This window comes from Elephas maximus, chromosome 8, assembly GCF_024166365.1.
Source record: "Elephas maximus indicus isolate mEleMax1 chromosome 8, mEleMax1 primary haplotype, whole genome shotgun sequence".
Classification (NCBI taxonomy): Eukaryota; Metazoa; Chordata; class Mammalia; order Proboscidea; family Elephantidae; genus Elephas; species Elephas maximus.
The window spans coordinates 7,873,523-7,885,279 of record NC_064826.1 but is presented as its reverse complement, the minus strand read 5'-3'; the positions used below and the strand labels follow the sequence as shown (position 1 = coordinate 7,885,279).

General features: G+C 49.2%; 1 pseudogene and 1 gene segment (V, D, J or C); both read left to right on the top strand.

Moving 5' to 3' along the window:
* Positions 1–411: 411 nt before the first annotated feature.
* Positions 412–9,881, top strand: LOC126082178 (T cell receptor beta variable 10-1-like; annotated as a pseudogene).
* Positions 9,882–10,034: 153 nt separating this feature from the next.
* On the top strand, positions 10,035–10,918 carry LOC126082177 (probable non-functional T cell receptor beta variable 7-3). The segment is given in 2 exon segments: positions 10,035–10,149; positions 10,527–10,918. Coding segments are annotated over 2 exon segments (441 nt in total).
* The last annotated feature ends 839 nt before the right edge of the window (positions 10,919–11,757 follow it).

Genomic DNA, 11,757 nt, shown 5'->3' with positions numbered 1-11,757 from the left:
ACATGGGAGTGCTATGGGGGTGCTGTGGGACCACTGATCCCCAATGTTGGCAGTGGGGCTGACAGAGGGCTGCCTGTCAAGGGAGGGTTAAGGAGAATCTTCTGTGGTCCTTTCATCAGCTAGAGGATGGATGGCAGAGACACAGAGAGGCTAAGGTGCACGTGTTCTGTCCCAGTGGGAAGCCGTGAATGTCAGCCTTAGGGAGACTCTGAACTCCCAGAAGGGGAAACAGCAGGGCTGTGGCAGGCTGCTTGGATGCTCTGTTGGGGACCGGCAGAGGAAGAAGAGCAGAGAGGCCCTGGGGACAGACAGGTGGCCTGGAGCCTCAGGCCTGGACCCACCCTGCAGTCCATCTGCTATGAGAGGCCAGGGATAGGGGCTGGGGCCCTAGGACAACTGGGCGAGGGCTGGCAGGGAGGATGGGTGCCCTAGACAGTTGGGACAGTGGTGTCAGGGAGGTGACGTCACAGCTGCATCTCCAATCACAAGAGGGGCACTAGCTCCAGGAAGGGGGCCAAAACCCTGGAAGGGAGACACCACCTGTCCTACCGGACCTGCCATGGGCTCCAGGCTCCTCTGCTGGGTGACCATCTGTCTACTGGGGTCAGGTGAGTGCAGGGTACAGGTGGGAAGGTGCCCATCTGCCTTTATCATCCCTGAAGTTCAAGAACACAAGGAGGCTGCAGCCGGGCCCCCTGCACTCTGTCTTCAGCTTCTTTCCCCCTACCCACACAGGCCCAGTGGGTTCCGGAGTCACCCAGACCCCAAGACACCTGATCAAAGCACCAGGACAGCAGGTGACGCTGAGCTGTTCCCCCCATTCTGGACACCTCTCTGTGTACTGGTACAAACAGGCCTGGGGCCAGGGCCCCCAGTTCCTCCTTCAATATTATGACGGGAAAGAGAGCAGGAAAGGCAATATTCCCCATCGATTCTCAGGCCAACAGTTCCCTGACTACCACTCACAGCTAAACCTGAGTGAGCTGGACGTAGGGGACTCAGCCATGTTCCTCTGTGCCAGCAGCATGCACAGCCCTGCAGAGCCCCTGCTGCCCTGTTCACAAAGCCCTCTGCCTGGCTCAGGAAGTGACAATGAGAGCAAGGGCAGCCCTCAGGCTGAGCTCAGGGCTGCGAAGCTGGGAGCCCCCAGGCGCTCTTTGCTCTGCTCATCCCTGTAACCTGTGTCACTGCTGACAGCAGTGTGCTGAAGAAGGACTGTGTGATGGTTTGTTCAGCTGCAGAACCACAACTGACAGAGGTGAGGCCACTCTCCTGCTGGCAGAGATCACAAACAGCAGAACAAGGAGGCACACTGGGCTCTGTTCCTCCGGCACCTGTGGGCCCCCCGACCCCACTCTGCAGAACTGTTCCTGCCTCCATTTCTCCTTTCCAGGCCCAGCTGTGCACGAGCAGGAAGGTCACAGGTCATGCATCACGTGGAATTGTCATGCCTCTCCCCTGACAACTTCAGGGCAGAGATCCCCCATGATTCCTACAGGTGACAAGAGAGAAAGATACACTTTTCTGCCCTGGAGCCATCGTTCAGTCCCAGGCTTGTGCCATCTTTCATGAAGCCTGTCCCTGGGTGGTACAAACAATGACAGAGCTCAGCTGCTAACAGAAAGTTTGGAGGTTCCAGTCCATTCAGAGTTTCCTCAAAAGAAAGGCCTGGCCATCTCCTTCAGAAAAATCATCCACTGAAAACCGTAAGGAGCACAGTTACACTCTGACACACATGGAGTCCGCACGAGTTGGAGATGACTCAACGGTACTTGGTTTTGTTGGGTTTGTGTGAGTGGGGGTGTTCCAGCAGTGCCTTCCTGGATGCACATGTGGGGGGCGGGGGGGCAGATTTGCTAAAGAATCTTCCTGTTCATGGTGCAGCCTACCAGGAGAGAAAGGACGTAAAGGGTTGGCATTCGTTAGTCATTTTACGTTGTTTATCCCACATTTTTGTGCCCTTTACTTTGTACAAGATTTGGGATCACATGAGATAGGAAAGGGAACTTAAAATGACATAAGCCTCTTTCTTGTTTGGGGTTCCAGGGTCTGCAGTGCTAAACGTACAATATTGACCTTAAACATCTGCCTGTTTCTGTGGAACCTTCTGTCTCATGAGTCACAGGCCAATTACGGGATGTAGGTGGTCAGGACACTACTGTGCATGCAGGGTCCAGCTCTGCTCCCTGGAGAAGGTTCCAGAAGAAAACACTCATGGGCGATTTCTCCAGTTACCAGCTGTTTTCAAGTTGACTCTGACTCATAGCGACCCCATGTGTGCCAGAGCAGAACTGCTCTATGGGGTTTTCAAAGGCTGACTTTCCAGAAGCAGATGGCCAGGCCTTACTTGTGGGGCACCTCTGGGTGCACTCAAACCTCCAACCTTTTGGTTAGCAGCTGAGGGTGTTAACCGTTTGCACCACCAGAAACTCTGTCCACTGATTAGCAACCTTAATTCCCTCTACAGCCTTAATCCCCTGCCATGAATTCTAAACTCACAGGCTCCAGGGTTCGGGACGTGTACATGTTGGGAGCATTCTCCTGCCAGCCACACCCAGGAAGCAGGTACCTGGGTGTTTCTAGCTAGGTGTTGGCAGGTGTCCCACCAGTCAGTAAATGGATAAGGAACTGAGTGAAACCTTTCTGAGTGCTGGTTGAAGAGGTGCCCTGGGATCTGGAGCCCTGACTCCAGAGAGGGTCTTTGCAGGTGGAAGGAGAATAGCAGGAGGGTGGGCAAACAAGCAAATGAGGAAAGGACTCTTGAAGGAATATCTGGACACATGAGTCATAAATGGCACCAGGAAGCCCCAAAGATCTCCCCTGACCTCTGGACTGCAGGGATAGTTAGGTAAATAGACGCCAGTGAGTCAAGGAGGAATTCCACAAACTGTTTGTGGGAAGCCAGGAAAGACTCATCATAAAAAAAAGACTTGTACAAATCAGAGGACTGCATTCCTCCCACTCCGAGTTACTGGATGCATGTTTGTTTTTGACTTGAGGTTTGAGGGGAAACGGGCATGGCTACTGGGGCAGGCTGCTCTGGGGCCAGGCTGGGACAGGAGGGTGACATCTCAGAGGACCCCTCCAGAGTCTGTTCCTGATATGCGCCTCCTGTGCACTGTGGTCCTGTCTGTCCTGGGGGCAGGTGGGTCCTGGGCAGGAGCCTCCCTTATCCTGGAATTTCCCAATCCTGCCCCAGGCTTTTCCTGTGGCCTCAGCACCAGCTTTGGTCTCTATCCCTACAGGGCACATGGATGCTGCTGTCACCCAGACCCCGAGGCACCAGATCACAAGGACAGGAGGGAATGTGACTCTGCAGTGTGCCCAGGACATGAAGCACTACTCCATGTACTGGTACCGAGAAGACCCAGGACTGGGCTTGCGGCTGATCCACTACTCTACTGATGTTGATGATACCAACAAAGGTGACATCCCAGATGGGTACAGTGTCTCCAGATGAAACGAGGAGCACTTGCCCCTCACGGTGAAGTCGGCAGTCCCCTCACAGACAGCTGTGTACTTCTGTGCCAGCAGTGCCTCCACAGTACTCAGCCTGGGGACCTCAGAGTTGGGGTGTCTGGTGCAGAGACATCTGTACCTGCTGAGGTATACCTCCACGTCCCTCTCAGCCAGCCAGGACCTAGTGATGGGAAAAGCACAGAGCTGCAGTGTATCCCGCCCCGAGCCTCTCACCTGGCTCCCAAATGCTAGGCCTTCTCCAACCCTGCTCCCACGCTTCCCCTGGAGGAAAGGGAGTTTGTAACTATACTATCCATTTAATGAAAGTGGACATATTTTACTCACCATGGAACGCCTGGGTGTTCTCCTACCAGTGAAATGAGTCGTCGAACCCCCTGTAACAGCCCCACGAGTTCTGGAAGCACAGGGAGACACTCTAGAGCATATTACACACTGGTGTTTCTGGATGATGAGGCTGAGTCTCCTTCCATAAAGAGGATGAGAGGAGCCCTTTCTGTGGCACGGAGACTTGAGTGGCAGGGTTTTGCTGTGGGCCTTAGGGACAGAGTCCTTCATAGAGATGAGAGAACACAGGTGATGTAGGTCTTTGACCAGAAGAAGGAATAGGAGCTCCAGACTCAGACACTGGCCCAGGCATCCCTTCCTCAATGTGTCTCTGGATACGCCAGTGACTTCAAGCTTGTCCTGGCCCAGCCAAGTCAGCTCCCAGTGCCCGCTTTACCTGAGGATGGAGATTCTGAGCAGTGTGGCAAGGAGGCCGGATGTACTGTGGCAGACATGGACACCTGGCCCAATGGATCATCCTTGGTCGGGCATTTGAGGTGCTGGAAGTGCGTCACAATGAATGTGCCTGGCAGACGGGCGAGTGGTAAGAGAGAACATAAGCTTATAGACATGGTGTGAGGTCTCCCTGTCCAGACAGCCCTGGAGCCCTGGTTCAGCACCCATGGGGCCATGTTTTTAAAAAGGAGCTTATACATATTCAAATCGGTCATCCATCCATATGTGTTATAATATGATCACATGATCCCGAGGCTGCAGGGAGTGATGAGACAGTGACTTCATCTGCCTTTTGGGGAAAAGGACACACCCTCCTCTGCTCATGTGCACAAAGACCCTGAACCAGGAAATCCCACGGTCTTGTCTGACCCACCATGTCCTCCAGGCTCCCCTGTTGGGTGGCCCTCTGCCTCCTGGGGGCAGGTGAGCCCTTGCATGCCAGGTAGTTCTAGAGTGTGGATGGAGTATGTGTGAGTGTGTGTATGTGAACATATATGGTGTGTGTGTCTGTCTGATGATTCCCATCGTTGTCCCCATCCTTTTCCCAGCGTCTGTCTCCTCAGGTCACATTTTGCTGCAGTTTCTCAGGCCCCCAGGCACACAGTCATAAAGAGAGACCAGGCCATAGCCCTCAGAAGTGATCCAGTTGTGGGACACAACCGCCTCTACCGGAGCCAACAGGCCCTGGGGCAGAGCCTGGTGTTTTGAAACAATGGCTGAAACAGTGATGCAGTAGACATGTGGGGATGCCTGAGGCTCAGTTCTCCCTGGAGAGGATTGATGGGTCGTCCTCCACACTGAGGATACAGCCTGTAGAGCCAGGGGACTTGAACGTGTACCTCTGTGCCAGCAGCTTAGCCATAGCATGGCATGGCCACCTCCTTCCTGTGCACAAACCACATATTCCTCCTCTCTCCTTTCCGCTCCTAGAAGACTGAGCAGAGCCTTCCTCTGTCTTCCACTACCCAGGAAAAGCAGTAGACTAGGACATTGGCTGACCTTTGTGTAGGAGGAGGCCAGACCACAGGTGAACTCCTGAAGTGCTGTGGCTGTAGGTGGGTGGATGGAAATCATTAGATGGTAACAGAATTGTCTGCTCAGTCCTCTGCTGAGCTGGTTTAGTCGAGTTACCTTGATGTCTCACGTGTGGCCAGGGTAGGGCATTTTTGTGTGTCTTCAGTAATGGATGTAGAAAGAAATCCTACTCTCAAGTTCTGTGTTTTTCTTCCTGTTTTAAAGTAGATGTTATTTCCTTCTATCCCCAGGTCTATCCCTCTCCCTTTCAGAACATGGTTTTAAGGGGAGAAAATCCCAGTTAGATGATAACTGTCAGATATGCCAAAGGATTTAAGTAGAATAGGTAGAGTAGGGATGTTAAACATGGTAACTGGAAGGAATAGAGTTAGGGTGCTTTAGGCTGGGTTTTCTAGAGGAGCAAAACCAGTGAAGTGTGTGTATAAATTTATATAGAAAGGTTTATTTTGAGGAAAGGTCTCACAGAATTGTGGAGGCTGGCAAGACCCAAATCCACCAGTCAGGTGTGAAGCAGGAGGCTTCCCCTGACTCACGTGGTTGCAGGAGCTGGTGAATCCAAAATCTGCAGGGTAGGTGGCAGGTTGTAGGCTTCTACAGGAAGTGGAGGTCAATCATGAGATAAGTGCAGGATGGAGAGAGAGTAGGAGCTTTGCCAGAACATCCATATATATTGGATGCAGGCCACACACCCAGGGAGACTGCCCTTCCAACTGACTGGCTGCTCCCATCAGATCACAAAATGGAGGATAATTACATAACTTCTGCCAAACCACTGAGAACCATGGTCTAGCCAAGTTGACATATAACATCAACCACCACATCGGGTTAGGACTAGTGTTGGGATGGGGATTAGAGGATGCTGATTGTAAAGCTTACAGAATGTTCTGAAATATGCACCCTGCCAACTATGCAGAGGTCCCTGGGTGGCACACAAGTTTGTGCTCAACTACTAACTGAAAGGTTGGCGGTTGATATCCATCTAATAGAACCACAGAAGAAAGGGCTGAAAATCTGCTTCCATAGAGATCGCAGTCAAGAAAACCCTGTGGAGCTCAGTTCTACACAGTCACGCATGAGTTCTTCACAAGTTGGAATCAAAGGCAATGGTTTGGGGTTTGGTTTTGAATATGCAGATACTTCCCAGCATCCTTTGGGCCAGAGCAGAAGGGATAAACTATGATGCTGCTTCCCTTTTTGGACAAAAGATGGTGCTGTGGTATCACTGAAATCTCGGGGTCCTGGGTGGGTCCAGATGTGCTGCCCAAGAGCAGAAGGGTTAAGAAGAACTTAACTGATCCAATACTATGCAGGTGTTTCAGGCTCTCAGTTACTGCTAGGCTACCTACAGCCCTGTGGGAGGTGGGAGGTCCCTCAAATTGCTAATGAGAACCACAGTGGAAGAACTGTGGGCCCACAGTCTTGATGCCGGGGGAGGTACAAAGAGAGGAAGATGAGAAAACATAGGTTGGGGTCTACCCTGAACTCGGTGCACTGGGCCTCACACTGTCACTGCTGCAGTCACCAGGGCCTGGGCCTGATACCCTGGGTGAAGGTTAATCCAACTCTCCATTGGAGGAGGGGCTCTAAGGAAGAAGAGGAGGAGGAAGGAGAGAAAGAGGAGAAGAAATAGAGGAGGAAGAACCACCACTGTCCCCTATCAGACAAAAATTCTCTGGAGGGAAAACAAATGTCAGTTGCAAACTCTAACACTTACAAGGATGCAAACTGCCCAGGAGAAATGTTAATAGATGGAGCAGACAGCAGCCTTGACCTGGAAATAATCAGTTAGGAGAATTATCACCCAGAGACTGTCAGCGAAGTCTCTATCAAGCACCTAAAATGGTTCAATGTTGACAAATTATTTTTGATATAGTGACTCTGTATATTCCTTCCATCTGTTTTTGATGCTTCCTGTGTCATTTTGTATTTGTCCCATAGAATCCTTCACTATTGCAACTTGAGGCTTGAGTTTTTCTTCAGTTCTTTCAGCTTGAGAAATGCCAGGCGTGTTCTTCCCTTTGGTTTACGATTTCTAGCTCTTCACACATGTCATCATAATACCTTAGTTTGTCTTCTGAAGCCACCCTTTGAAATCTTCTGTTCTCTTCTTTTTACTTCAGCAATTCTTCCTTTTACTCTAGCTGCTCGACATTCAAGAGCACTTTTCGGAGTCTCTGCTGACATCTGTTTTGGTCTTTTCCTTCTTTCCTGTCTTTTTAATGATCTCTTGCTTTCTTCATGTATGATGTCTTTGTTTCATTCCACAACTCCTCTGGTCTTTGGTCATTAGTGTTTGACTCATCAAATCTATTTTTGAGATGGTCTCTAAATGCAGGTGGGATATACTCAAGGTCATACTTTGGCTCTTGTCGACTTGTTCTAATTTTCTTCAGTTTCAATTTAATTTGTATAAGAGCAGTTGATAGCCTCTTCCACAGTCGGGTCCTAGCCTTGTTCTGACTGATGATATTGGGCTTTTCCATCATCTCTTTCCTCAGATGTATTCAATTTGATTCCTGTGTATTCCATCTGACGAAGTCCATGTGCATAGTTGCCATTTATGTAGAAGAAAAAAGGGATTCGCCATGAAGAAGTCATTGGTCTTCCAAAATTCTATCATGCAATCTCTGGTATCATTTCTATCACCAAGCCCATATTTTCCAACTCCAATCCTTCTTCTTTGTTTCCAACTTTCACATTCCAATCACCGGTAAGTATCAATGCATCGTGGTTGCATGTTTGAACAATTTCAGACTGCAGAAGCTGGTAAAAGTCTTCAATTTCTTCATCTTTGGCCTTAGTGGTTGGTGCGTAAATTTCAATAATTGTATTAACTGGTCTTCCTTGTAGGCGCATGGATATTTTCCTATCATTGGCAGCGTTGTCCTACAGGATAGATCTCGAAATGTTCTTTTTGACAATGAATGCAACAGTGCCCCTCTTCAAATTGTCATTCCGGACATAGTGGACTTTAAGATTGTCTGATTCACATTGGCGAATATCAGTCCATTTCAACTCACTAATGCCTAGGATGTTGATGTTTATGCCTACCATTTCATTTTTGACTGACCATTTCCAATTTTCCTAGATTCATACTTTGTACATTCCAGGTTCTGATTATTAATGGATGTTTGCAGCTGTTTCTTCTCATTTTGAGTAGTGCCATATTAGCAAATGAAAGTCCCGAAAGTTTGACTCCATCCATGTTATTAAGATCAACTCGACTTTGAGGAGGCAGCTCTTCCCCACTAGTCTTTTGAGTGCCATCTAACTTGAGAGGCTCATCTTCTGGCACTATATCAGACAGTGTTCCATGGCTATTCCAAAGGCTTTCACTGGCGGATTCTTGTCAGAATAGACCGCTTCTTCCTAGTTTGTCTTAGTCTGTAAGCTCAGCTGAAATCTGTCCACCATGGGTGACCCTGCTGATATCTGAATACCAGTGGCATAGATTAGGTTTATTTTGTATGCTACAAGGGATGTTAAAGCAAAGAGTTGGCTTCTGACTCTAGCTTCTGAGTTTTCCCTCACAGTCCGCATCACACTGTCATCACCAAGATCCTAGGACAGCAAAAGGTGCTAGCAAAAGCAGAAGCGATGCCCTTAGCACGTGCCCTGGGCCTGAGACACAGGTAGGTGGCTGCATCCCAAGACCTACAGGAGGCACAAACGCTGCTTCTCTGCTCTGCAGTGAGGTCCACACGCTAAAAATGCCTCTGATAGTTTCTACTCCATTAGCTTGGGGGTTCACCCTTCTCTTCTGTGCAGTAACAGAGGTAGAGTGCTGTGTTCACCTCTTTTCTAGGCACACACATCCATTTTTCTCCCAATCCGACTCCTAGGAGCCTTGTTGCAGGTCCTGCCTGCGTTCTCACTTGTCTTCCACACTAGGTTGTGAATTAACACGTTAATCTCACTCCCCTCCTGGAAACTCCTTTCTTCCCCAACTCCAATGATGAGTTGATTCTGGTTAGGCTCTTGCATCTCTTACTTGGTTGTTTTCAGTGTCCTTTGAGGACCGCTTTAGTCCTGTTGTTGTGAGTGGTCATTGAGTTGGCTCTGACTTAGGACTAACCTTACGTCCAACAGATCGAAACTTTGCCTGGTCTTGTGCTGTCCTTCAAAGTGGGTTTTTATTAGGAATGTTGAGGAGCCCTGGTGGTACAGTGATTAAGCACTCGGCTGGTAACCAAAAGCTTAACTAACTATTGGAACCTACCAGCTGCTTCACAAGAGAAAGATGTAACAATTTACTTCCTCAAAGATTACAGCCTTGGAAATCCTATGGAGGAATTCTGACCTGTCCTGTGGGGTAGCTATGAGTCGGCATTGAATCAACAGCAACAGGTTTTTTTTTGTTTTATTTTTTAATTAGGGATTCCTACTCAATTCATTTGTCTTTTCACTTTCAATGCCATGCATGAATTATTGTTTTTTTCTCAGTCTTCAGCTATTACCTATGCAAGGGTGATTTTCGGTTGCGTACTTCCATTCAGATCTCTGATCTGCAGAACATCGTGTCAGCTTTCCAGCTGAACATCCTCACCCTGCATTCCACGGACCCACAGACTCAGCAGGTGCACTGAACCTGCACCATTCTGCTCGGGGAGCCTCTCAGGAAGTGCGGTGTTACATATTCAAATCATTCATCTAAGTGTGTTATAATATGGTCACATGATCCCGAGGCCATGGGGACTGATGAGACAGTGATATCACCTGTTTTGTGGGGAAAGGGACACCCCCTTCTCTGCTCATGTGCACAAAACCCCTGGCCCAACAAACTTTCCAATCCTGCCTGACCCACCATGGAGTCCAGGCTCCTCTGCTGGGCAGCCATCTGCCTCCTGGTGGCAGGTGAGTCCCTGGACACCAAGTAGTTCCAGTGTGTGTGTGTGTGTGTGTGCACGTGGGGGCATGTGTGAGTGTGCTTGTGTGTGTGGTATATATGGTGCATGCTTTCATGTGGTGTGAGTGTGTGATATATGTGTGTGGTGCATGTGAGTGTTGTGTGTGATGTCTGTGGGGAGTGTGTTTGTGTAGCGTATGTGGTGAGTGTCTATGTGGTGTGTGTGTTGTGTGTATGTGTGTGTGTGTGGTGTTTGTCCCTATATGGTGCGTATGTGTGCATGCATGTGTGGTTTGCATGTGGTGAGTGTTTGTGTGGTGTGTGTGATGTGTGTGTCGGTCTGTCCATGTGCTGATTCTCATCATTGTTCCCATTCTGTTCCCAGCGTCTGTCACCTCAGGTCAAACAGGTGCTGGAGTCTCCCAGGCCCCCAAGCACAGGGTCACAAAGAAGGGCCAGGCTGTAGCTCTCACGTGTGATCCAATTTCTGGTCATGCTGTCCTTTACTGGTACCGGCAGACCCTGGGGCAAGGCCTGGTGCTCCTGACTTATTTCCAGAATAAAATTGAAGCAGACAATTCGGGGATGCCTGACGATCGGTTCTCTGCGGGGAGGCCTGAGGGATCGTCTTCCACACTGAGGATACAGCCTGTGGAGCCGGGGGACTCGGCCGTGTACCTCTGTGCCAGCAGCTTAGACACAGCATGGCATGGCCACCTCCTTCCTGTGCACAAACCACATACTCCTCCTCTCTCCTTGCTTCTCCTAGAAGCCTGAGCAGAGCCTTCCTCTATCCTCCACTCCCCAGAGAAAGCAGGAGACTAGGACATCAGCTGACCTTTGTGTAGGAGGAGACCAGACCACAGGAGAACTCCTGAAGTTCTGTGCCTGTTGGCCAGTGGATGGAATTCATTAGAAGGTGACAGAAATATCTGCCCAACCCTCTGCTGATTTGTGTTTACTGGGGTTACTTTGATGATCTCCTGTGTGTCGAAAGAACAGGGACTTTTTATATATCTTCGGTAAAGGAGACAAAAGGATTTCCTTCTACTTCAAGTGCTGGGTTTTTCTTCCTATTTTAGACTAGATAATTATTTCCTTCTATCCCTCATTCTATTTTTCTCCCTTTCAGAATGTGGTTGTAAGGGAGAAAATCCCAGGTAGTTGATAAGTGTCAGATATGCCACAGGAGTTACGTAGAATCAGCTTGGGATAGTAAACATAGTAACTCGAAGAAATAGAGTTTCGGTGTTTTAGGCTCGTTCTCTGGATGAGCAGAACCAGTGATGGGTATATATAAAGACATATGGAAAGATTTATTTCAAGAAGATGGCTAACACAATTGTGGAGGCTGGCAAGTCCCAAATCCACGGGTCAGGTGTCAGGCTGGAGGCTTCTCCTGACTCACGTGGTTGCAAGAGCTGGTGAATCCAAAATCTGCAGGTTATGTGGCAGGCTGAAGGTTTCTCCAGGAACCAGATGTCAACCATGAGATGAGTGCAGGGTCGAGAGAGAGAGTGTGAGCTTTGCCAGAACAACCACATACATTTATGCAGGCCATACCCCCAAGGAAATTCTCCTCCCACGTGATTGGCTGCTCAAATCAGATCACAAAA